The sequence below is a fragment of the Lygodium microphyllum genome, chromosome 29, assembly GCF_053477565.2.
Source record: "Lygodium microphyllum isolate KBCC chromosome 29, Lygodium_microphyllum_v1.1.10, whole genome shotgun sequence".
In the NCBI taxonomy this organism is placed as follows: Eukaryota; Viridiplantae; Streptophyta; class Polypodiopsida; order Schizaeales; family Lygodiaceae; genus Lygodium; species Lygodium microphyllum.
The window spans coordinates 54,896,471-54,921,256 of NC_141163.1; the positions used below are offsets into that span (position 1 = coordinate 54,896,471).

General features: G+C 44.6%; 1 protein-coding gene across 1 annotated transcript in view; it reads right to left on the reverse strand.

Moving 5' to 3' along the window:
- The window catches only part of SCD1 (stomatal cytokinesis defective / SCD1 protein (SCD1)), a 156,905-nt gene that overhangs the window by 111,939 nt on the left and 20,180 nt on the right, over window positions 1–24,786 (reverse strand). The window contains exons 2-3 of the mRNA XM_087671112.1: window positions 6,853–6,946; window positions 5,794–5,995 (exon numbers count right to left, since the gene is read on the reverse strand). Coding sequence (XP_087527238.1) covers window positions 5,794–5,995; window positions 6,853–6,946 — 296 coding nt within the window. The remainder of the gene's footprint in view (window positions 1–5,793; window positions 5,996–6,852; window positions 6,947–24,786) is intronic.

Sequence of the window (24,786 nt, forward strand, 5' to 3'; positions counted from 1 at the left end):
TTTCCAGGTCCAGTTGAATCAAGACCACTTGCTGATTGGAGTGCCTCGCATAATCAATAGCCATTTGCACATTCAAGATATTGTGCAAAATGTTGCGTCCCTTAATGAAACCATATTGGAGGGGGTGCACAAGAGCTGGAAGGTGCTTGTGAAGCCGATTTGACAGCACTTTGGAAAAGATTTTATACATCACGCCCATCAACGAAATTGGTCTCCAGTGTTGCAGCTTTGACGGCGAAGGGACCTTGGGGATCATTTTGATGAGGCCTTCTTTCCATGAAGAAGGCATGACCCCTGTTTCCCAAACCTGCTGGAACATGACCACCAAAGGCTTTACCAACTGCGTGGCTGAGTGCTCAAAAAATTCATTAGTGAGACCATCCCAACCAGGACTTTTATCCTTAGGCAGGTGCAACAACACATCCATAACCTCCTCTTCGCAAATATCTGCCTCCAAAGAGGCTTGCATATCAAGCGGAACCTGCTGGTGGACCAGCTGATAGAAGACCGAGCGGGCATGCGTAACCTGGCTAGACGGCAAGGATGAAGAACCAAAAAGATCCATAAAATAATTTCTGCACATATTGATAATGGTCTGCGGATCAGTGACCATGCGACCTTCCGAGTCTTGAAGTCGAGTCATATTTTCGCGAGCCGGAGAAGCATGCAAGGCGCGAAAGAACTTATGAGACTGGCAGGCATTATCTTGCAATGTGTCAGTCAAGTTATGCAGCTTGGCCTGCTGATAAGATTTCAAGCTAAAGACTTGAATAAGATGGGCCAAACGCCGCTCCAGTGACAGCAGAAAATCATCATCTGGGGAATCCAGGAGCAAGGAACGGACCAAGGCCAATAAGTCCTCTGCTGCAAGTCGACGGCGGCGACAAAGAGAGGCAGTGTGAATCCCATACTGCCGAGCAACCCGCTGCACATTAGAGAGCAGGCGTGCAAACGAAGCCAAGCCCTCAGAGGCGAAGTCCAATAAGAACCTCTCAATCAGTTGCTGCATATAGTCCTGAAAAATTGGATGCTTCAAATAAGAGGAGTTGAAGCGTAAAGGGAGCTTATCCAGGAACTGCATAAAAGGTGCAACAGATTGTGCCCGCATCTCAAGCTGGAGGGGAAAATGATCCGACAACGCATATTGCTGCAAGACCTTCATCTCCAGCATCTCGGGAAGAAAATCATCCCCCTGCATGATATACATTCTGTCCAATCGCGACCAAGTGGTTGCATATTGCACAGAATGAAAAGTAAAACCTGAAACAGAAGGGTGAAGCCACGACCAAAGATCTTGCTTAAGTATGTGCAAAGCAAAGGAGTTCCACACCCGGCTTTCTGGCGTATCCATTACCGAATGCCCTGAGGTGGACTGCGAAGAGTCAACACACATATTGAAATCTCCCATCAAAAACCCTCTGCGGCCAAGTGCCATGGAGCCCTGCAAAGTCAACCATAGATCCCGTCGGGATGTGGGATCATTGGGAGCATAAAGTCCCAGCAGCCATAAAATCTCACCTTCAAATAGGACTTCGATTACCAGAAAGCGGCCGTGCACATCATTTTTAACAAGAACAGGCTGGTATTTCTCATGAACAATCATCAGCACGCCCGAATAATGCTTAGCATGTGTCCCTGCATAAAACAGACGAAATCCACGACAATCCACAACCTTTCCTGCCTCACCATGACTTTTGTGCTCCACTGCACATAATACATCCCACTGATTTTCATGCAAGACAGACCACATGGTATGCTGCTTATGGCGAGAGCAAATGCCTCGCACGTTCCACGTGGCAATCTTCATATATTTTCAAACAAAGGAAGTCAGGAACGAGGCGCCTGTTGCCTCGATTGCATCTTTTCCGCGAGGGCATCCAGGACACCCTCATCCAGAAAATCCGCCAATACTGCAAATGAATTCGGGCGACCTGCTTTAGAGGTAGAAGGGAAATCCACTACCTTGGGAGCAGGGCGGGGATAACGCCTATCCCAAGGAGTAATCACATTGCCTTTCGCATCAAACGCCAGCTTAGCAGGTGGGCCCTTGGGGCCCTCGGAATAGACTTTCCTTGAAGACGGATTGCGGGGGGCTGACGGGGCCATGGTACGCACAACCTGCTGTGGGGTGACCATGTCTTTCCTGCGCGTGTACGTGCGCACGGAATCCGGGGAAACATGAGGCCCAAGATCTGCCAGGCCTGCGTCCAACTTTTTACCTTTTTTTTGTCGTGCCTCAATCCAATCAGAGCTAGGAGAATCCGAAGCTCGGACCTGCTGTTTACCTTTTTCCATGACAGTAGGGGGCTGAAGGGTCTCCTGTGTCTGGGCATCAAGCACCATGTCATCCTTGGGCTGCACAACCTGCGCCTCCTCAGAAGACAGTTGCCGTTCCGGGCATTCAGCTACAAAATGCCCTAATTTACCACATGAAAAGCAGTGTCCGGCAAAATTGCCCCATTTCAGGCGAAAATGCAAAGGATGCATGCCAGCGCAATTGAGGCGAAGCCACGCAGGCCTTTTCCTGGCCGTATCCCATAACATGCATAGACGGTTTCGGTTCATAGCCCTGAGGCTGGGGGGAACCAGCACTGTGCCCACAACCGCCATTGCGTCTTTCAACAATGGCCAATATACCGCTGGACAATTTTCCACTTCCACCCACACCGGGCATTCGCGTTGAAGCAGACGCTGGAAGTCAGCCATAGGACGCCATGGTACCACATGGACCAAGCGGCGGTCAAAGAATAGTGGCAACTTGGACAGTAGCTCAGCTCGATGCGATTCAGATTTCAACAGCACCTCATAAAAGCCGCGAGGGCCAAGGAAGATCTCCTCAACATACTCCCCTTGCAATAAGTGGTGCATCCACTGGCGAATATGTGAGAGCACTGGGATCCTGCCGGTGAAAAAAAGTATAACGGCACGGTCATAGAAGACCGAGAAGGACCGCAAGACTGATTTTGGGTCCACTGTCGCTTCCAGCACATCATCCGCAGCCGCAGCAGAGAAAGTTTCATTATTATGCTGGACATAATCGCCAAGCAGAGTATTGGCAAAGTCCAGCAAATGCTCCCAGTCTATTTCCTGCGAATCCACAGGTTCGGAGGCAACCTGCGCATAGGAACGGTCCTGAGGACCCATTGGCTCGTCTGAAGTGTGCTTAGAGCGTTTGCCTGCCGGCGGCAGTTCAGAACCCGGAGGCGGCTCCTCCGTGCATGGCACCATATCCTCCGGCTCCTCGGTATCGGAATCAGGGCCAAGGGCTGCCACCGTCCGGTCGAGAAAATCCATATCCAGGCCAGCCATTCCGCTGTCTTCTCTCTTTCACTCGCTCCCTCACTGCAGCAGCAGGATGCACTGTCTACAGTCTCTGCTCTTCAATAATCTGCTGCCTCCTCGGCACAGGTCTGTCCTTGTAAAATGTCTATCTGCCTGTCCCTTCCTCTCTCTCTCTCTCTCGCTCTCGCTCTCTGTCTCTCTCTCTTGCTCGCTCCGCAAGTCCCGCAGACCGGCACAATCAGGGAACCACCTGGCTGCAGCAACAGGACTGCAACGGGGCCCCTGTGCAGAACAGGACAGACGCGCGCCGGTGAACCCCTGACGAATAGGGCGTGTGAAGGCAGGCGAGCAGCTGTGAAGTGCGGGTGTCGTCGGCGGGTGGGTCTTCAGGCAGGTCGTCAGGCGGCGCGCAGGTCGTCAGGTCGTCAGGCGGCGCGCAGGTCGTCAGGCGGCGCGCAGGGCGTCAGGTTGTCAGGCGGCGCGCAGGTCGTCAGGCATCAGGCGGCGCGTCAGGCGGCGCGCAGGCAGGTCTGCTCTCTCTCTCTCTCTCTCTCTCTCTCTCTCTCTCTCTCTCTCTCTCTCTCTCTCTCTCTCTCTCTCTCTCTCTCGCGCTCTCGTTCCTTCTGCACGCTGGGCCGAACAGGACTCGCGCAGCCCTGAGGGAAGGTCTCAGGTTGCTGCGCACAGGGCAAGGAAGCGCGCCCGCTGTACAGGGCAAGTCGCCAGGGCCAGGCCTCGATGTTCAGCCGTCGCTCACCAGACGTCGATGTTCCGCCATCTCTTCTCTCTCTCTCTCTCAAAATGCTCTCTCTCTCTTTCGTAAATCTCTCTCTCTCTCTCTCTCTCTCTCTCTCTCTCTCTCTCTCTGATTTAACATTTTCATATTCAAAAGAGTCTCATAGATCGAGTGACTACTTCATGGAAATCGTGCCTACAAAAACGTGCTTGAAGCACTTGGTTTGAGATGCACTCAGACAGTCTCCAACACTTCACTCTGGCAGACTACAAGTTGAGCAAAGGAAAGGGTAGGAATCCTTCCGTCAAGACTCAAAAGCAAGAAGGCGTTGATGCCTTATTCACTGAATCCACCAAATTTCTCCTCGTGTATCCTCTCTCTCTCGCTCTCTCTCAGAATGATTTTTTTGGTTTGTGGATACATCTTGCATACTGTTTCAGTAAATGTGGAGGCCCAAGAACAGGTTTCTTAAGGCAAGCCATGGCTTTGACACCACATACAAGAAGTGGTACATGCAAAAGAAGCCATGGCTTTGTAGGTACTTCATGGAAATCGTACCTACAAAAACGTGCTTGAAGCACTTGGTTTGAGATGCACTCAGACAGTCTCCAACACTTCACTCTGGCAGACTACAAGTTGAGCAAAGGAAAGGGTAGGAATCCTTCCGTCAAGACTCAAAAGCAAGAAGGCGTTGATGCCTTATTCACTGAATCCACCAAATTTCTCCTCGTGTATCCTCTCTCTCTCGCTCTCTCTCAGAATGATTTTTTTGGTTTGTGGATACATCTTGCATACTGTTTCAGTAAATGTGGAGGCCCAAGAACAGGTTTCTTAAGGCAAGCCATGGCTTTGACACCACATACAAGAAGTGGTACATGCAAAAGAAGACTGGCCAGAATAACCAGTCCACTGTTGCAAAGCTCAAGGACAAAGATAAGAACAAAGACAACTCCATGAATACTGAGGGGACTCTTTTAAGTAGGCAGCCACCCATGAAGAGAGACAGAAGCCACAGGAAGAAAACACCTCATACAGTCCCTCTCTCCCTCCACTCTATTCCCAGTTAGGTTTGGAATGTTTTAAGTTTTCAAAACCTTTCTTTAGTTGCATTAGCTCTACAGAAGACCATGCACATTCCCCAGATTTTGTAAAGTATCAAAATTTTGAACCCTTCTTTACCTGCATCATGGTGTTGTAGAAAGCCTTGGTGTTCCCATAATTGATCAGGCATAATATGCTTTTGTAAAGGCACCCTTGGCCAAAAACACTCATGCTGCTAACCTAAGTTTGATAGCACCACCATGTGCACTTGTACAGAGGGATTGCTATTGGGACACCTTTTGAAATGCCCTTGAACCCCAGGCATACTTTTACAAATGCTGCACAGCATGGTTATTACATACATGGTGCATCCCATGACTTGGAATGTCTGAAACCTTTTTACCAAGATACAGCATCAAACAGTGCTTCATTTCCAACATAAATATGTTGACTTATTTTTCTCGCTGGTTTAAATGCAAGGACCAATTTGGACTTACAAAGTAACTCTCTAAATCAAAAATATCCTCCTATCATTTACTTTAAAAATGCATTATGACCTCTGAGGTAATTTGTTTCCACATATAAGACTGGCCAAACTAGTCCTTGTCAAACTGTGATATCCAATTGTTTCAGCTTGTCCTAAAATTGTCAAAATGCCACACTTCATCTACATTCGTCATTCAATTACATCCATTCAAAATAAGCATCTCACACTAAAGAAACTTTCTCTCTACCTGCAGCCGGATTTCGAAAAGCAAATGTGATGCAGTTCCTCCAATGTTTCCCTGAAGACTCCAAAACAAGGAGAATGTGATACAATGCAAATACACTTATCTACATAGGAATTTGGAGCGATTCTATAAGCTTGAGCAACATCATCATCAACTGGATCCCGAAAAGCAACACAGCTGACATAAATTTTAGATCCATCACCATCTGTGCCAATCAACAACCACAATATTAATGCTGGTTTCCACTGCATTAGAAAAAGATGGAGCAACGCACATCTGACAATATGCTTGCCCACAGAGTACCTGATGACTTCAACTGGATCCACTATAGATAATCAAGGTTGCAAGCAGCTTTTGAGTTTGCATTCACGTGAAACATTAAATGCACTAGTAATATCATCTGCTGTTATACAGTTCACGGACTTGCCATCCATTCAGCATATCCCCAGCTTGAAGCTGCTACCTAACCAAAAATAACACTCTAGCTTCTCCTGCTTCTACATTCTTGAGGGAACTAATTGGATGACAAAAGATGCAAAGGCTGCTAAATTAGAATCTGGTTACACCATTTAGTTGTAAGACTGCATCAAAAACCACAAAGCACTCAGAACAAGTGTCTGCTAGTATCTGCCTTTCTAGCTTTCTGGTTCGGTTCATTCACTGTTAAAAAAGCTGTAGCATGGGTGACCGAACTATTGAGATGAAGGCTGTTCTATTTTACCGAGCTCACTCTTGAGAATCAAGCTGCTATAAGTTAACAAGATTTTCCAAGGCACCATAAGGTAGAAATTTAGTCGATACTTGCAGGTCTTGAGGCTGCCTAATATAAAAATAATCTGTATGCCTCTGCATAGCATGTTTGACATTCATACTATGCATGGGCTGCAAGGTAGTGTTAATTGAAATATAATTGCACATACTAAAGAAAAGATAGAAACTAATCGACTTACCTCTCTGGTTCTTTTCTAATAAGATTTATAATCTGGGAGACCTCATCAGTATGAAATACTTTGTTAATTTGAGTGCTCAAGAGCAGACACTTTACTTTTAAGGCATTTTTACCTGTCAGGACAATTGGGTAGCTACGCGGCTGGCTCATATCATCCCCAATAGAAGGTCCTGATGAGTAGAACTCCACTCCAGCTGGTAGCACACACTGTGCACAGCAACACCAATCTTATTAGAAAACATGGTAGTATAACCTTGCCTGCCGGACAAATCAGGCAAAACCGACCAAGTTATAGCTGCGTGAAATAACCTTAGCTGCTTGACAGTACATTGTAGTACAACACAACCATAGCATGCTCTCAATATAAAGCAACCCCTTGGCCACTGGAATTATTATAATGGGAAAAACACCATACCAAAAATGCCAAAACAAATACTTGACAAAGCCACCTCTCTCAATTTCTTGCTCAATAATCTTCCTCTTACTCAACTGACCTGCAAGTTGTAACCCTCCTACCATTAAGCCCCTATAAGAACACCCTATCTTGAAAGGTATCTTAGAAGTGCAGGCATTCATCTTCCACCATCTTGCCCATTGTTTAACCTTCCAAACACAATTAGCCTTCTCCATAACCCAATAGTTATCCCACATCAGCTTATGACAAACAGCACCAAACTTATATAATGGTCGGCCTCAACATTTCAAATATATCAATTGATCTCTTCTTCAACTAGACATCCAGATCCAACACATCCACTCAAAAGGGATAACCCAAATGTCTAATAATCTTGCCCTGCCATCAAAAATCATACGAGTCTTTCTCCAGAACTAATGTAAACTAACTGTTAAGTATTATTAGCAGTTCCAATGCTGGCCCAAACAAACCCAAGCAACCATTGCTCTTTCCATATTATTTTTCTCAGTTCTAAAAAACATGAAAGAGATGCATACTAATGACTGAACAGTCATCTTTCCCCCACCCAGAAGAGTCAGAACAAAATGACTCCATTAGAGGCAAGCTTATCCAAAAGACTTGTCAACTATAGCAAAAAAGGAGCTGATAGGACAGGCTTAAAGAATGACTAGGAGCAAGTTCTTTCAACCATTCTTTTTTTCATATGTGTATGTTTGAAACACCAAACATTTGCAAATGCATGGTATGAAAAACGTATGAAAAACATAAGATACTTTGCCCTGGCAAAGAAATAAGTGACAATTGCCTTTTCCCCCCCACAATTTGGCACTTTTTTGTTCATTTTTGTCGTTGCCTTGTCTCCAAACACCGATGCACACTCTTTGGAGCCTATGGACTGTTGTTGACTGCACAAACCAGCCCATAACCAGCTGTTGACTAGTAATGTCATGTTTCAGTCTCTTTTTCTCATGTTCAGCTTGTTTGTTAAAAGTAAACACAAACAAGCTCTCTTTCATCAAGAAAGGCTGATTCACCTACTCGCCTTTCATATGTGATCCATGGACAATTCTTTTTTTCCTTCTCTCTTGCTCTTTCATATGGATTTCGAGAAAGTTTCTTCTGTTCTCCTACAGGTTGTGGGGATGGGTAGGAAAACAAGCCAAGAATGGGATTTTGTCACTGTTCTCCAAAAGCTTCTGAGAGGCATGTGTACAATGAAATGCAAGTATTGAATGTATACATGGGATGTTGGTCCTTCGCGCATAAGAATGCATCTTTTGAGACAAGGGTATGCTGTAGGAGATTTTCAAGCTTTACCACCAAATGTCAAAGCAGGAAATTACACATGCAGAAGCGCTAAGGTGGCTGATTTGAGTGAGACACGAGAAGCTTCTAATTGGTCCAGATGTCACAGGTGCTTCGTTCTTACTCTGTTTTCCTCAAATCAGGTTCAATCAAAACTTGAAAGTAAGGATGTATGGCTAGATGACGGCAATGATTCTGTTTAAGCTGCTTTATCATATCTAGTTTTTTTTTTTTTTTTTTGATTATTTTGTTAATGTTGTTGGTTCGGAAACTCTTTAAAAGAAAGCAACATTTGTATAGGTCTTGCAAAGAAAATCCAAATAAAAAGTTTGCAGATTGCAGCATACCTCAAGACATCAGGTTTTACTGGCACTGTATGTATGAAATCTGTTGACACCAGTGATCAGTACAAATTAGGAAGTACATCTTTGGCATTCTCAAAGATGTGATCTTGGACATAGAGCCTGGTCAAATGTAGCCCCAAATTCAATTGGGATGGTTGGCTTCTTAAAATCTCAAGCAATTCCTCCAATTCCAGCTGTTGATTCCAAATACTGAGACTTCAATTTCTTGGCATGGGACCCAAGGTGGCTGCTAGACCCTAATTTCTGCTGTAATTTAGGGTCAGCAGCAAATGCTCTGCTGTCCAACTTCTATGGCTGAAATCTGTTGTAAGAGGCTCAGAACTGCTGAGGGATTGCTTGTAGAAGAGAGAGAAAGCTGCAGAGAGAGGAATTTCTCATTTCTATCGCGAAAAAAGGGTTAGAACCAGCTGCTGCCTGCTGTGAAACAGCATTAAATGCTGTCACCCAGCAGCCTAGTGGCCTCAGATGGATATCACCCAGCCCCAATGGAATCTCCAATTGTTGCTCTCCATGCTGGAGTTGGTGCCTGCAGTAGGAGCCTTCTTGGCTGGCTGGAAATGGCCAAAACCTACTAGTACCACCTTGGACAACGTCTCTCCTTCTCTCTCCACCTCCATAACCCAGTAAAATGGCTAGAATGGCCCTCCATCAGCCTTTAATAGCCTTTCCCTCACTTGCATAGGCAAGTTTTGCCAAGTAGCAACCTTCTAATTAGAATTTTCAGCCACTTAATTAATTTTCAGACTTAATAACTCTAAAAATTAATTTCAATCCTTATCTCTGCCTAGAAAATATAATATGCCTATCCACAATTAAAATTGCCTAGGCCATTTCGACCCCCACATAGTCATGTGCATTATTTGACCCTTGAACTGACATTAATGAATTAATTAATGCCTCGTTCCTAGTGTCACCACTGACACTTATTGGTCAAATAAATGCCTTGGGTCCAAATTGACACCAAGTTCCACCTAGTACCTATCAAGTACAACTTATTACAGCCTTTGCCTTTGGCACCCACTAACTTCTCAGGATCCTTGACCCATCATTGTGAAATAACTAACTTGCACCTCACATTTGCACATTTAAGTAAGAACTCAATCGAATGCTAAGCAAAGCATTCAACATTTCATGTTCTCATGACAATCAACAATATCTAAACTAGTAGAAGGCTCCATGATCTGTTGGATTGGAGGATCTCAAGGGAAAGTGGGCTCAACTGCTTCTAGTTATGCACTCGATGTGAAGGGCAACAAAGAAATAGATAGGGACATAGCAAGTCTATCCTCAAGGGGGACAAGAAGTGCATGAGGACCAAAGACCAAAGTCCAAAATAGTGACACTAGTTGACCAATCAAATAACTCCTCTGGAGAAGTGGAGGCAGATGATCATGCCACCGTGTAAGCAATGGATCTATCCTACCAAGGTGGAGGATGACGCCTTCTCAACTATGGAGGTGGAGCTGAAGGGCCCTCGCCTGATATGCTCGAGTTCCTAGATGGGGAAGAGGTCTAGTCTTGGGCAAATGCCCTTAGGCCTTGAGCGACACTTGTCATCAAATGGCTGGTCTTTTGGAAATGCTGAGAGTACCTATTCTTTTTGGGGACATTTTGCCAACCCAGCTTCAATCCTAGAGGGGAGTTACTTTGTTCGTTACCATCCAACTCAAATTTGGTATTGTTTTTACCACCACCTTGCTTCACGTTCTAGGAAGTTATGGCCTCCTCTAAATATTGAAGTTTCTTATGAAATTGATTGAACAACCGAGCGTAGCACAATAGCTGAGCTTCAAAATCATAAAAGATGGGTAACTAGAGCAGTGAGATAACAATTTGAATGAAAGTGAAATATCTCTATAGCAATTTATTCATGAACAAAGTGAGTTGATGGTCAAGGCTAATATGTCAAGTACAATTGCAAGCCACATAGCAGTCAATTACATCTACCCAACACTCAAAGGCAATGTCAAAGTGTTGGAGTTGAGAGTGGAATTCCAGCATTAGATCCTACATTAACTCGACAATGGCTATGGCATTTCTACTCTTCCAAGAGCAAACTACCTCACATGAGAACCAAAAGGGGTCACGCTCGAATTCCTACCCCTAAAAAAGTTCCCACAAGCCTTGGGAATCCATGACATGCCACATGAAATTTGACCAAGTAGTAAAGTTAGACCCGTAAAACAAGTCTTATCCGTAAACGCATTCTTGCCTAATGCAAATAGATGGATGGCTTGATAAGGAGGGGCATAGGTGGGTGGCATATGATAGAAAGGGGGTAACTAGGTGCTACATGAGGCATCAAATGCACAACCTGCAGCTCATCAGCCTAGGCACTGCCTGCCCAAGCTCCTCCAGCTCGTCCGCCTGTGCCACCAGTCATCACAGGCCTGCCAATGCCGCCTGCTTCAACTCCTACGCCGCTTGCGACTGGTCTGCGCCACCACCTGCTGCACTTGCAGGTCCGCCCCCAGCTGCCAGCGCAGCGCCATGGCCGCCTGCGTCCTTGCACTACCACCTGCTCCCTCTGCAGTGCAACCTGCTCTAGCTCCAGCTGGTAGCTGTGCCATTAGCACCAAGCCCGCCAACGTCTCCTGCTGCAGCCCCCCTTCTTCACAAGCTCAAATCCTGCTTCCGGTGGTCCTTTCATCAACTCAGCATAAGAGGTTCTATAATTTTAAAAAGACACATTTTTTTAATTCAAAATTTTGAATTTCAGCAAGAGGCTTCTTTTTGCCCAAGTAGTTACGTGTCTTGGACACACTTTTGGCAGGAATTTCTTGGGAAGCAAGCCAAGAAATTTGGGGCTTTTAGTTTAGTGCAGGCACTAGCACATGTACTACAGGTTCAGTCTGAAATAGACTGAAACGTGCATGTTGGACAACAAGAATTTGGGGCTTTTACATTGATTGTGTTGTTGAGCATTGTTTGCGCATTGGACAACGTGTACATTGGACAGTTTTTGACAAAGTGTGACACAGATTTGTAAATTATAGTGTGGTACATACTGTAATTTCTAGAAATTTCCAGGTTGTTCCAACTTCAGCTCTTGCTCTTGTGCTCTTTGAAATAATGGCATTTGCTATGGCCAATCACGGGGACAGAGTGATGTATTCAAATATGTATCCAAGGAGGATAGATTGGATGGAAATAATTATTTTCTATAGTCTTTCATGATGAAGAATGTGTTGATTGCAAAAAATCTTTGCGATTATGTTAGTGGTGAAGAAGTTCGTCCTAGAGTTGTGGCTCCTACAACACATCCTCCAGGAGGACGTGGTCAAAGGCCCGATCTAGCTCAGCCACTTTCCCAAAGATCAGCAGTACAAAATGCTTAGGACACACGGATGCTCAAGCATTGTTAGTGATTGCATTGGTAATTTAGCAGTCTATAATCCCGCACATACAGTCTGCAACTTCTTCACGTGAAGCATGGCTTACACTTGAGTAGATGTTTGCTAGAAAAAATGAGACCCCCATCTCTTTCATGAAGAAAGAGCCTGAGAATGTGAAGATGGATGGAGGTGATTCCATGCAGGATCATCTTAACAAAATTCAAGAGTTACGTGAGCAGTTAATGAATGTAGATGAGTATTAAGATATTTGCTAGAAAAAATGAGACCCCCATCTCTTTCATGAAGAAAGAGCCTGAGAATGTGAAGATGGATGGAGGTGATTCCATGCAGGATCATCTTAACAAAATTCAAGAGTTACGTGAGCAGTTAATGAATGTAGATGAGTATTATTCGGATGCACAATAGATCTCTACTATGAATTCTTTGCTACCCTCTTATTTGGCCTTTCATACGGCCTTAAATCTGACTATTAGAATATCTCCGCAACCACTTACTTTTCTTCAGTTCGTAAGTTTGCTCCTAGAAGAAGAGCAAACAAGAAAGAATTGTGGGGTGGATGTAATAGCCTCTAAACAGGCTTTTATGGCAAGGCAGAAGAGCAAGGGCAGCCTATCTATAAATGCTTTGTAGAGTTTTGGATGTTCACGTACTTCACAAAGCAACAAGGGGGCATGCAACCCAAGAAGGGCAAGTGCCACTATTGTAAGAAGCCAGATCATTACATCACGGAATGTTAAAAGTGCATTGCCAAGGACAAGGAGTCAGGGATGTCTGTTTCTGATGCACCTTCTACTGCTACAGAGTTAGCATCTTTGTTGTAGACCGGAACTACTGTTTTCACACTTGCAGTTATGACTCTTCTTGGGTTAACAGAGCATTTAGCAGGATGCTAGCACTTGGTTCTTTGACAATGGCGCTTCTAAGCACATTACATCCCGCAGGGATTTGTTTTCCTCTATTATTGCAGCTCCTGTTGGCAAATCTATGTAGTGTGCCAATAAAGCATCTTATCCTGTTAGAGATGTTGGGCAGATTGTCTTGAAAGCCATTGATGGCTCTACTCTCTATTCATGCGATGCGTTATATGTGCTAGGCATAAAGAAGAATTTATTGTCAATTTCTTCTTTGGAAAAGTGTGGTATGCAGGTCACACTTGATGATGACAAATGTATGGTCAAGGATAAAGAATTGTTCACAGGCTTATTTGTTAGATGCTGATTTCAGCCACATTTTCCAGAAATTACAGCAAGGACATGTAGAATAAAACTATCCATATCAGCTTAAGAATGGTCTCTTATGGTTTCAGGGCAAGATTGCCATCCCATACACTTCTCCATTCAAGCAAAAGATCATGCAAGAGATGCATTCTTCACCTACAGCTGGTCACTTGGGTATATTTAAAACTTATGACAAAATTACTAAAAGCTTTCACTCATTGAATTGTTCACAGGCTTATTTGTTAGATGCTGATTTCAGCCACATTTTCCAGAAATTACAGCAAGGGCATGTAGAATAAAACTATCCATATCAGCTTAAGAATGGTCTCTTATGGTTTCAGGGCAGGATTGCCATCCCATACACTTCTCCATTCAAGCAAAAGATCATGCAAGAGATGCATTCTTCACCTACAGCTGGTCACTTGGGTATATTTAAAACTTATGACAAAATTGCTAAAAGCTTTCACTCATTTTTGGCTTTTGTTGCACTTGCTGAAAATCAATATGGCTGTAGGATTAAGATTCTCCATTCAGACTGAGGGGGGGAATACATGTCTTCTTTGTTGAATAATGTTTTGAAGCAAAAAGGCATTGTCCATCAATATACTATTGCACATATATTGGGTTTCACTCACGCCTACGCTCACAAAGGAGTGTCAATGATCATTAGGACACTGGGGCACTTTTTACTCTTAGTACAAGAGGTTTTTTCCCCCAGACTTTGTCTTCTTTCGTATGTGCTTATGTCACACACTTACGGGCACTTATTGTATTCGGGTGTAAACACCCCCCTACAACCCTAAGGTTTAAGGGATGTACTTTGTACTTTCAGCTTACACTCTTTCAGTCTATTGTATTGGGTGTCGTGCTTCCCTCTCCACACTATCTACTGCACTCTCAGCTGAGCTTCGATCCTCTCACCCTCTCACATTTGGTATTAGAGCAGAGTACAACTCAATCTGCTCTCTGTGTTCATCAACTCAGACTGCACTTCCTTTGCTCAGTAACCAGCAGCCTGTCTCAGAGATGGCCTCCCACTCAAGGTGTATCGGTCAGCTTGAACAGCCAGCGACCTGCAGCCTATACCAACGCCAGCGCCAGCTCACCTGGCAGCGCCACCGGCCAGCCATGCCCACCTCTGATGCACCTGGGAAATCACCCGCAAACAGGCTACCTTTGCCCTCACTTCCCTGCCTGCGACGCCACTGCCCTAGTTGTGTTGCCCCTGGTCAGCGCCTACCACGCCCGTCTTTGACGCCGCTTGTGGCAACGCTCACCACACTTGCTTCTAGTGTGTGCCACTCCCCCAGCCTGCGCCCTGTGCCAGCGCCACCTGGTTGCATATCCGTAGTCCGCCAGTCGTCAACCACTCCACCCCCAGCCTGCGCCCTATGCTAGCGCCACCTGGCTGCATATCCACAGTCCGCCAGTCGTCAGTCACTCCACCACCAGAACTGCTGCGCCTCTGCTCGCAGGTCCTATACGCCTCAGCAACACCTCGCCATTGTGGCCCAGTAAACCTGCAGTTTGAGCCTGCCTAACAACCAAATCAGGGTAAAAGTACTTTTTTTTTAAATCAATTTTTTATTTCAAGTATTATTCGCAGGAAAGCATTGTGCCTGGGCAACATATCTCTGCGTTTGTAAGTGTCTAGGACACATTTCACATAGAGATTTTGTGAAATTTTGGGGCTTTTGGGTTTTGTGAAGACATTGGTACATGTAGAGCAATTTCAGTCTGAAATAGACTGTTTTTGAGCATTTTGGGACAAGAAATTTTGGGCTTTTTGCTTCTACAGTGTTGCTAAGCATTTATCACACCTTGGACTGCGTGCATTACAGACAGTTTTGACAAAGTGTACCCCAGTGTACTAATTGCAGCAAGCTATGTGCTGTAATTTCTAGAAATTTTGGAGATTTCCAAGTTATTCCAGTTTGGACATTGCTCTTTTGCCTTCTCTTGGTATTGACTATCATGGCAAATCAGGGAGGAGATGTATCTACCTATGTATCCAAGGAGGACAGATTGGATGGTAACAACTACTCGCTTTGGTCCTTCATGATAAAGAATGTGCTTGTTGCAAAAATCTTCGGGACTACATCAGTGGAGAAGAAGTTAGGCCCGGAGTTGTGGCTCCTGCTACTCCTCTAGGAGGACGTGGACAATGGGCACCTCAGCTTGCTCGGTCTGTTCCACTTCAGCCACTTCCCCAAAGATCAACAGCTCAAAAAGCATGGGATACACGGGATGCACAAGCTTTGTCGCTGATTGCATTGGTAGTTCAACAAGCTTGGCTAACCTTGGAGCAAATGTTTGCTCGTAAGAATGAGACTCGCATCTCTTTCTTAAATAAAGAGCTTGAAACATTGAAAATGGATGAGAGTTATTCTATGCAGGATTACTTGAATAAAATTCAAGACTTGCGTGAGCAACTTATGAATGTCGATGAGTACTATTCACACGCACAGTTGATATCTACTACATTGAACTCATTACCTCCTTCGTACTTGGCTTTTCATACGGCCCTAAACCTCACTATGAGGATTGCCCCACAACCTATTTCATTTCTTCAGTTAGTCAGTTTGCTTCTAGAGGAGGAGTAAACAAGAAGAAATAGTGGTGTGGATGTCATAGCCTCTGAGTACGCTTTTATGGCTAGACAGAAGGGCAAAGGTAGCCAAGTAAAGAATGCTCTGCAGAGCTCTCGAACTTCAAGCACTTCACAAGGTAATAAAAAACAATGCGGCACGCAAGCCAGGAAGAGCAATTATTGCAAGAAGCCAGGCCACTACATCATTGAGTGTAGAAAGCACATCGCCAAGGAGAAGAAAAAGGAGTCAGGGATGTCTATTTTTTATGCTCCTTCCATTGCTACTGAGTCAGCGTCCTTTGTTGTAAACAGGGACTATTGCTTTTACACATGCAGTTATGACTCTTCTTGGGCTGATAGAGCATTTAGCTCTATTGAGGATGCAAGCACTTGGTTTTTTTTACAGTGGTGCTTCTAGGCACATCACATCTCGCAGAGATTTATTTGCTTGTGTTGGTGCAACTCCAGTTGGCAAGTCTGTACAGTGTACCAACAATGTATCATATCCTGTTCGAGGTATTGGGGAGATTGTGCTCACAGCCATTGATGGCTCTCTTCTCCACTTACAGGATTCTTTGTTTGTGCTTGGAATAAAGAAAAATCTACTCTCTATTTCTTCTTTGGCACGTTGTGGATTGTAGGTCACCTTTGATGATTGTGACAGATGCATGGTGAGAGACAAGGAACACGACTTTGGCCTTGACTGGCACTTTATGTCATGGGTTATATGAGTCGGATGCTCTTTCAGTTGATCAGTTAGTGTACTTGGCATCCACTCTTACTCTTGCTATGATACAGGTAGAGTTATGGCATGCTCGGATAGGACATGTGAACTATGGTAGCTTGATGCTCTTACAGCGTACATAGATGCTAGATGGATTACCTCTTTTGGAGAGACCTCCTAAGCACTTGTGCGAAGGATGTATTGTGGGAAAAATATATCCATTTTTGTTTCCCCATGATGTTGCTTTTAGAGCCACAGTCAGGTTACAGTTAGTACATTCAAATGTATGTGGGCCTATGTAGACAAAGTCATTGGGTGGATGTTACTATTTTGTGACTTTTATTGATGACTTTACTCGATTCTATTAGGTCTACTCTTTGGTGAAAAAGTCAAAAGTGTATGATGCATTCTTAGCTTTTGTAGCACTTATTGAGAATCAATATGGCTGTAAAATAAAGACTCTCCATTCCGACCAAGGGAGGGAATATATGTCCTCTATGCTAAATTCTCTTTTGAAGCAGAAGGGCATTGTTCATCAATTCACTACTACTTATACTCCACAATAGAATGGGTTTGCAAAGAGGAAAAATCGGTCACTCATGGAAATGGTCAAATATATGCTGAAAGCAAAGAGCTTGCCACACAGTTTTTGGATGGAAGTCGTTATGTGTGCTTGCCATGTTTTGAACAGATGTCATACCAAAGCATTAAAGAAAATTACACCTTTTGAGACTTGGAAAAGCCGAAAACCTTCTGTTGGGCACTTTTGTACCTTTGGGTGTCTTACATATGCACACATTCCTCGGGTACTCAGAAAAAAGTTGGACAAGGCAGGTTGTCAAATGCATTTTTGTGGGATATAGTAGTGAGAGCAAAGGCTATAGACTCTATGATCCTATCTCTAAAAAGGTGTTTATCAGTAGGGATGTCCTATTTGATGAAAAATCAGAATTGTCCCTTGCTTGTTTTGACACATATTAGGCTGCCCGTGATGCATTTGAAGGGCTTCTACCCATTTCATTTGGTGATTCAGCTGGAGTTTCAGCAAGTGAACTTAATGTTCAGCCAGCTGGTCCATTGGAAAATGCAGAAAATCAGCCATTGGCTGATCTGAATATTCAGCAAAGTGCTGAAACTGAAATTCAGCAAGAGCTTGTGCACAATCAGGAGGCAAGACAAACACCTAGATAGTATTTACAGACTATGAAAGATAGTCATCTGGATGCACCCATGGCTGGTTGTACTAGAAGGCAAGCTCGTATGCATGATACTGCACATACCATGGAGTTTGTTATGGCAGCAAGTATAGTTGATGATGAGAAGCTTGAATGTTTTGAGGAAGCACAACAAAGTGTGCATTGGATGGCAGCAATGCAAGCTAAATTTGATTCTATCATTAAGAATCAAACATGGGATTTAGTTTGGAACAAAATGGGTCTACAAGCTGAAACGGAATGCAGATGGGTCCATTGACAAATATAAGGCAAGGCTTGTAGCCAAAGGCTATGCACAGAAGAAAGGCATTGACTATGAGGAGACATTTGCTCCTACCTTCCGAATGACTACTATCAGGTCTATGGTTGCTTTGGCTACCCATTTTGGATGGACTGCCCATCAGTTAGATATTAAAACTGCATTTTTACATGGGGAACTTCATGAGGAAGTATATGTACAACAGCCCATTGGTTTTGCAATTGAGGGATCCGAACACTTGGTTTGCAAGCTGAAAAAGGCTTTATATGGCTTGAAACAAGCTCCTAGAGCTTGGTATGCAAAGATTGATGCCTTTTTACTCGGCCAAGGGCTTATAAACAGCTCATTTGAGTCTACCCTTTACGTATGTAAAGAGGGGGATTCCATGCTCATCATTTGTCAATATGTTGATGATCTTTTGCTTATAGGGACACATGCTGATCAAATTTCAGCATTTAAACAAAATTTGCAGCAAACTTTTGAAATGTCAGACTTAGGGTCTTTGCATTATTACTTGGGTATTCAGTTCATACATGATGCTAGAGGTATCGGTTTATCACAATCAAGATACATTGGTAAACTTCTTGAGAAGTTTGGCTTACAGGATTGCAAGCTAGTCTGTAGACCAATGGAACCTGGACTAAAGCTATCATTACATGATGGCAGTGATTTGTTTGATACACACACATATGCTCCAACAGTTGGATGCCTTATTTACCTATGCAACACTAGGCCAGACATACAGTTTACAGTTTCAGCCCTGAGTAGATATATGCATCTACCACGCATGTCACATTGGCAAGCTGTTAAGCGTGTCTTTCGTTACTTGCAGGGTACTAGATCTCTTGGATTACTTTATGCCAAGGGGGGACCACTGCAATTACATGCTTACAGTGATTCTAATTGGGCTAGTGATTATGATTCACGTCACTCCAGGGGGGTTTGTTGGGTTTCACTCACGCCTACGTTCACAAAGGAGTGTCGGTGATCAATAGGATACTAGGGCACTTTTTACTCTTAGTGCAAGAGGTTTTTTCCCCCAGACTTATTGTCTTATTTCGTATGTGTTTATGTCACACACTTACAGGCACTTATCGCATTTGGGTGTGAACACCCCCTACAACCCTAAGGTTTAAGGATTATACTTTGTACTTTCAGCTTACACTCTTTCAATCTATTGCATTGGGTGTCGTGCTTCACTCTCCACACTGTCTACTGCACTCTCAGCTGAGCTTCGATCCTCTCACCCTCTCACATATACTCCATAGCATAATGGGGTTACATAAAGGAAGAATCGGTCACTCATGGAGATGGCGAAATGTATGCTGAAAGCTAAGAGTTTGTCGAATGGCTTTTGGATGGAAGCAGTTATGATACAATGGAGTTTGTTATGGCAACACACATACTTGATTATGAGGAGCCTGAATGTTTTGAGGATGCACAACGAAGTGTGAATTGGATGGCAGCAATGCAAGCTGAATTTGATTCTATCATAAAGAATCAAACATGGATTCTAGTGACATTGCCTCTTGGGAAGAAAGCCATTGGTACAAAGTGGGTCTATAAGCTGAAAAGAAACGCAGGTGGATCCATCGATAAGTATAAAGCTAGGCTTATGGCCAAAGGCCATGCGCAAAAGAAAGGCATTGACTATGAGGAGACATTTGCTCCTACATCCCGTATGACTACCATTCGATCTATGGTTGCTTTGGCTGCCCATCATGGTTGAACTATGCATCAACTTGATATTAAGGCAAGCTGAAAAAGGCTTTGTATGGTTTGAAGCAATCTCCACGAGCTTGGTAGCAAAAATTGATGCCTTTTTACTCAGCCAAGGGTTCATTAACAGCTCATCACTGTCTACTCTTTACGTATGCAAAGAGGGGAGATCCTTGCTAGTCATGTATCTATATGTAATGTCAGAAGTGGTGCAGCAATGGAAGCATAAACATAAGCTTTAATAAACTGCTGAAACACAAGACAAAAGAGAAAGGGAAAGAAATAACACAATACAGATAAGAACTCAGATGTATGCTTAGGAAATGGAATCGATATATTAGACACGAGACTGTCGCATACAACAGTGAGTCACTGGCTGTGTGGGCACCAGCACCGGCTCCTCTCTGCATGGGACCTCCAGGCGGTGAACTGAACTAACTGAGGAGGAGCCCAGGATATGCCTAAAATAACTACATAAAGTGCCCAACCATAATACATTCTCAGACTCACACATGAGCTGACATACTTTGCTAACACCCTCTCTCAGATCATGAGTGATCTAATACAATACAATGATACAATGAGGATGAATCAGAAACCATACAACATAGAACCACCAAGTAAAACCATGGATACCCAAGCAGTGGGTGATCAAGCCACCACCAAGATGCCTCAGAGAGAACCTAATGTCAATGTAGATCGTACCAGCTCCTAAAGATAGAGAAGATCATAGCAGCTCTCGATGTCTGTCAACAATGCCACCGATGTAGCACGCATGACCATCCTGTCACCAATGCCGCAGCGCATAAATGGCCATGGATTCTCTTTCTTTGGCTAGACCGCCAAAGTGTCCCCCCATGTGAACTCCAGGTGAAAGCCACCCGCTCTCTGTCAAATACCCAGCCCATCATGAACCTAGATGTCAATCCTAGCTCCAAGATTTGAACCTGCCAGACTTCAGTCAATGCATCATGGATGTCCCTCTCTAGATCCTGTGCATCTGTATAGAGATACAGATAAGGCACAGCTGCCCCATCTCACCACCCTCTCACACTCCCTCTGGCATTGGAGAGTCGTGAGGGATGACCTCAGCACCACCCCTAGAAAACACCTAAGGAAGGGGCCACCAAGCCCTTCCCACAATCCAAAGAAGAGGAGCCCTTCCACGCCTTAGACTTCACCTTGGCCAAAGGATCTGAGTCGAAATCTGAGGTAGATGATAATGTTGAGAAACCCTTTACCCTTCACCTACAGTTTGCGTTTTTGCATTTCTACGTTTTGTGTTTAGGGTTTGCAACCCCAAAAAGGGGCGCCATCCTAGACTGACTATGCCTATTTATAGGCCACTCTCTCATTCATTCCTCATGGCTGATTCATTCAGTCCGTCACCTCTTCTCTCCAACCTCTCCACTACCCTCACACCCCTTTAGGAGGACATTGCGGTTCGTGGTTCGTGGCTGTCATCATCATCTTTCTTGTGCTACGGCACCCTTATTCCCTTGTATCACATTCACTCCATGATTCAAATCTTCATCATTCCATTCATCAGAGTTTCGTCTCTCTTCTCTTCTCCATGTTTGCCAAGTTCACTCTGTGTGCCTCCCCGCAAACCCTACTATCTCACTGGTACGTCATCTTTTAACATGGTATCAGAGTTAGATCTACTCAAACAGCGGAAAATATCCTCCACTCCAGTGAAGGAAAAGACAGGTGGCGGGTTCGGCATCCACTTCTCTTCTTCTTCCACTGCATCAAGATCCCATTTTTGCAGATTTCAGGTGTTTCAGCTTGCTGCCCACACCCTGTTCACGGAGGACATCTTAGCCGAAGCTGTCCATTGCTGTCTCCATCAGTTACCGCCTGATTTCCAGCCCTCTTCACGTAGTTTGAAGCTGATTCCAGCCAGGCGACTGTTGTTCCTGTGCAGACCTGCTGCCATATAGCCTGCCAAATCATCACAGTCTTGCTGCCTGCGTTTTTAGTCTTTCTCTCTCTTGCAAGCTCTCATGCCTGCGTTTTTAGTCTTTCTCTCACATGCTGCCTGCGTTTTTAGTCTTTCTCTCTCCTACAAGCTGTCCTGCCTGCGTTTTTAGTCTTTCTCTCTCCTCACTTGCCTTTTGCTACTGGTTGCGACCTCTTACTGCTGGTCGCATCCTCCTCCCACTAGCAACTCACTTCCAACCCTTCCACTGCCTTCCCACCCCTTGAGGCAGACATTGCGGTTCGTGCTTCACACTGCCCTCACACCCCTTCAGGAGGACATTGCGGTTCGTGGTTCATGGTGGCTTACCTCTTCCTTCTTCAGCAAGGCACACTGGTATCCATGGCTTCTTTACCAACAGATGACCAAACTACTGGGTGCTCCTACTGTGGCACCACCGGACACACCATCGATACTTGCCAACTTCGACCTTTGCTCCCCACCCCTCCAGGGTACATGCGTCTTCCACCAGGCACTCCTTGTGCCACCTCTCCTTTTTGGGCCACAAAAATCGTTTTGCATTGGCTATCAAAGTACTATGCTCAAGGCAATAAGACGCATCCGATGCGCACTAAGTCCTTTCGAGCACATGGAGGATCAATTGGCGCTATGACCTCCTGGAGATCGTCACAATGCCAGTGACAGTCTTCTCCCACTTATTTTCAGGTACAGTGGCTTCCATGACCTACAGCTCTGCAGTCCGCTCCACCGAGAGACAGTGATTGTTTGATACCATCTCCTCGTCAATCCGCTCCTTCGAGAGACTGGTTGCTCAACTCCTTCCTCTTCTTCGGCTACCCAGTCTGCTCCACTGAGAGACAGCGACTGTTGCCCACCTCTTACTCATTCTGAGCCCCACTCTTCCCCACCCTCGACTACTCAAGTTCGAGAGGCTACCTCTGGGAGCTCTTCAGCATTCCAAATACCTTCTTGGGCACGACCGGCGGCACTTCCTTCATCATCAGACATTTCAAAGTCTGTGATCCATGAGTTTTTGGATTCCCTATCTACTTCAGAGGGGGATGTTATTTCTTTGCCCTCAGAAGGGGCATCTACTTCTTTGACTTCAGCGGGGGCCCCTCCACATCCCACATGTTGGGAATAAAGGCCTTGTGCCTTTTAAATGTGCTCGGGTGTGAATGCACCCTTAGCACTTGTACTTACACATATATATCTATCTAAAAACCTAAAGGTACACACTCGTCATTGTACCTAAAAACGTGTTCACTCTCTACTCTACTCTCTCTCTCACTCTCTCTGGCTCTCACTACGCATAGGACACTCTGTCTCGATCTTCGTGCCTAATCAGCCCCTACAAACTGGTATCAGAGCGTAAGGTGCTGCAGAAGATCATCAGGCTGAGGCAGAAGACCAGCGTGGTGACGAGACAGCTCAAAGGCGAATAAGAGAGTCACAGGCGACAGGGCTAGGCTCCAGCGAGGAGAGTATGGTGGACTGGCGACCAGCTGATGGGCGTCTCCAGCAGGCGTGACGTGCAGGCAACCAAGCGACAACCACGCCACAGCAGGCAGCCAACAGATAGGTCCCGCAAACAACGCGTATAGCAATCAGCGGGCAGCATTCATTGGGACAGGTCGTGCGTGGCAGGACAGTTGAACGGGGTCAACGGACCCCGTCACACTTTTTTTTTAATCGTTTTTTTTTTAAGAAAAACAAAAAATTCAACTTCTACCCCTTTCTTGACGGGGTTTCACGCGCCAGGCACAAAAGGCCACATTTGTGCAATTTGGCCCAAGAATTTGGGGCTTCTTCAAATTGAGTACTATTCATGCAAAATTGAGGCATCTGCGTCGGAATTGCATACATTGTGCGCATTTGAATTGGGGATTTTGCCAAAATTGTTAAAATTTTGCTCATCTGAGTAAAATTTCTCAACATTGGACCCATAAAATTTGGGGCTTTTCCCAGATTTGGGGAGTGTGATGCAGAACAAGAAAATTTGTCTCAAAAATTGCAGAAATTTGTGAAATCTTGCCTCCGACATTTGGAGCTTTTAATGTACATGCACAAATTGGGCTGAAATTTACCCAATTTCTCGACATTGAGGCACATTGGACCCCGTGCAATTTGCTACTTTTGCAATTTGGGCAAAATTTGTGCAGCATTTCGTCATTTTATGTACATGCAGGTTGAATTCCGCGCAATTTGGACATCAACACTTAGTAAAATTTGGGATTTTTGTTGAAATTGCTCTATTTTGGCATAACTGGCTTGTCCTATGCACGACAAAGGAAATGCAGATGTGTGTTTGCTGCTTTGAGCACAAAATTTTGGGGCTTTTGACCGTTTGTGTCAAATTTTATGCCCGTGGGTACATATACAACAAAAATTGCAGCTGAAATTTTGGGATTCCTCATGTAATGTGATGCACATGCCCTTGGAACAGCTGTAATCAATTGGATAATGCTGCAGCACATGGTTTGGTGCTTCTGAAAATTTAATTACAGATCTGAAATCTGTGCTTCTGTGTGGTCATTTATTGCTAATTGGTACTTGTTTGTACCTTGGTCACTTGGGTGACAATTTGGGCCTGCATTTGCTGGTTTTTTCTTGTCACATTTGGGCTGAAAATCATGGCTGACAGCAATGACAACAGTAATCTGATGCACATCAAGAAGCTTGAAGGCGCACACAATTTTGCAGTTTGGCAAAAGCACTGCTACAATATCCTGTTGCAAAAGAAGCAAGCAAAGCCAATCAAAACCAAAGGGGCAAAGCCCGCGGATATGGATCAGGACGATTGGGATGAGTTAAATGAGCTTGCACGCTCAACCATAGAGCTATTGATTTCTAATGCCTTGCTCTTCAACATTGAAGGTTTGGATTCTGCATATGCTATATGACTAGACTGGAAGAGCTGTATGCACAAAAGAGTGCTGCA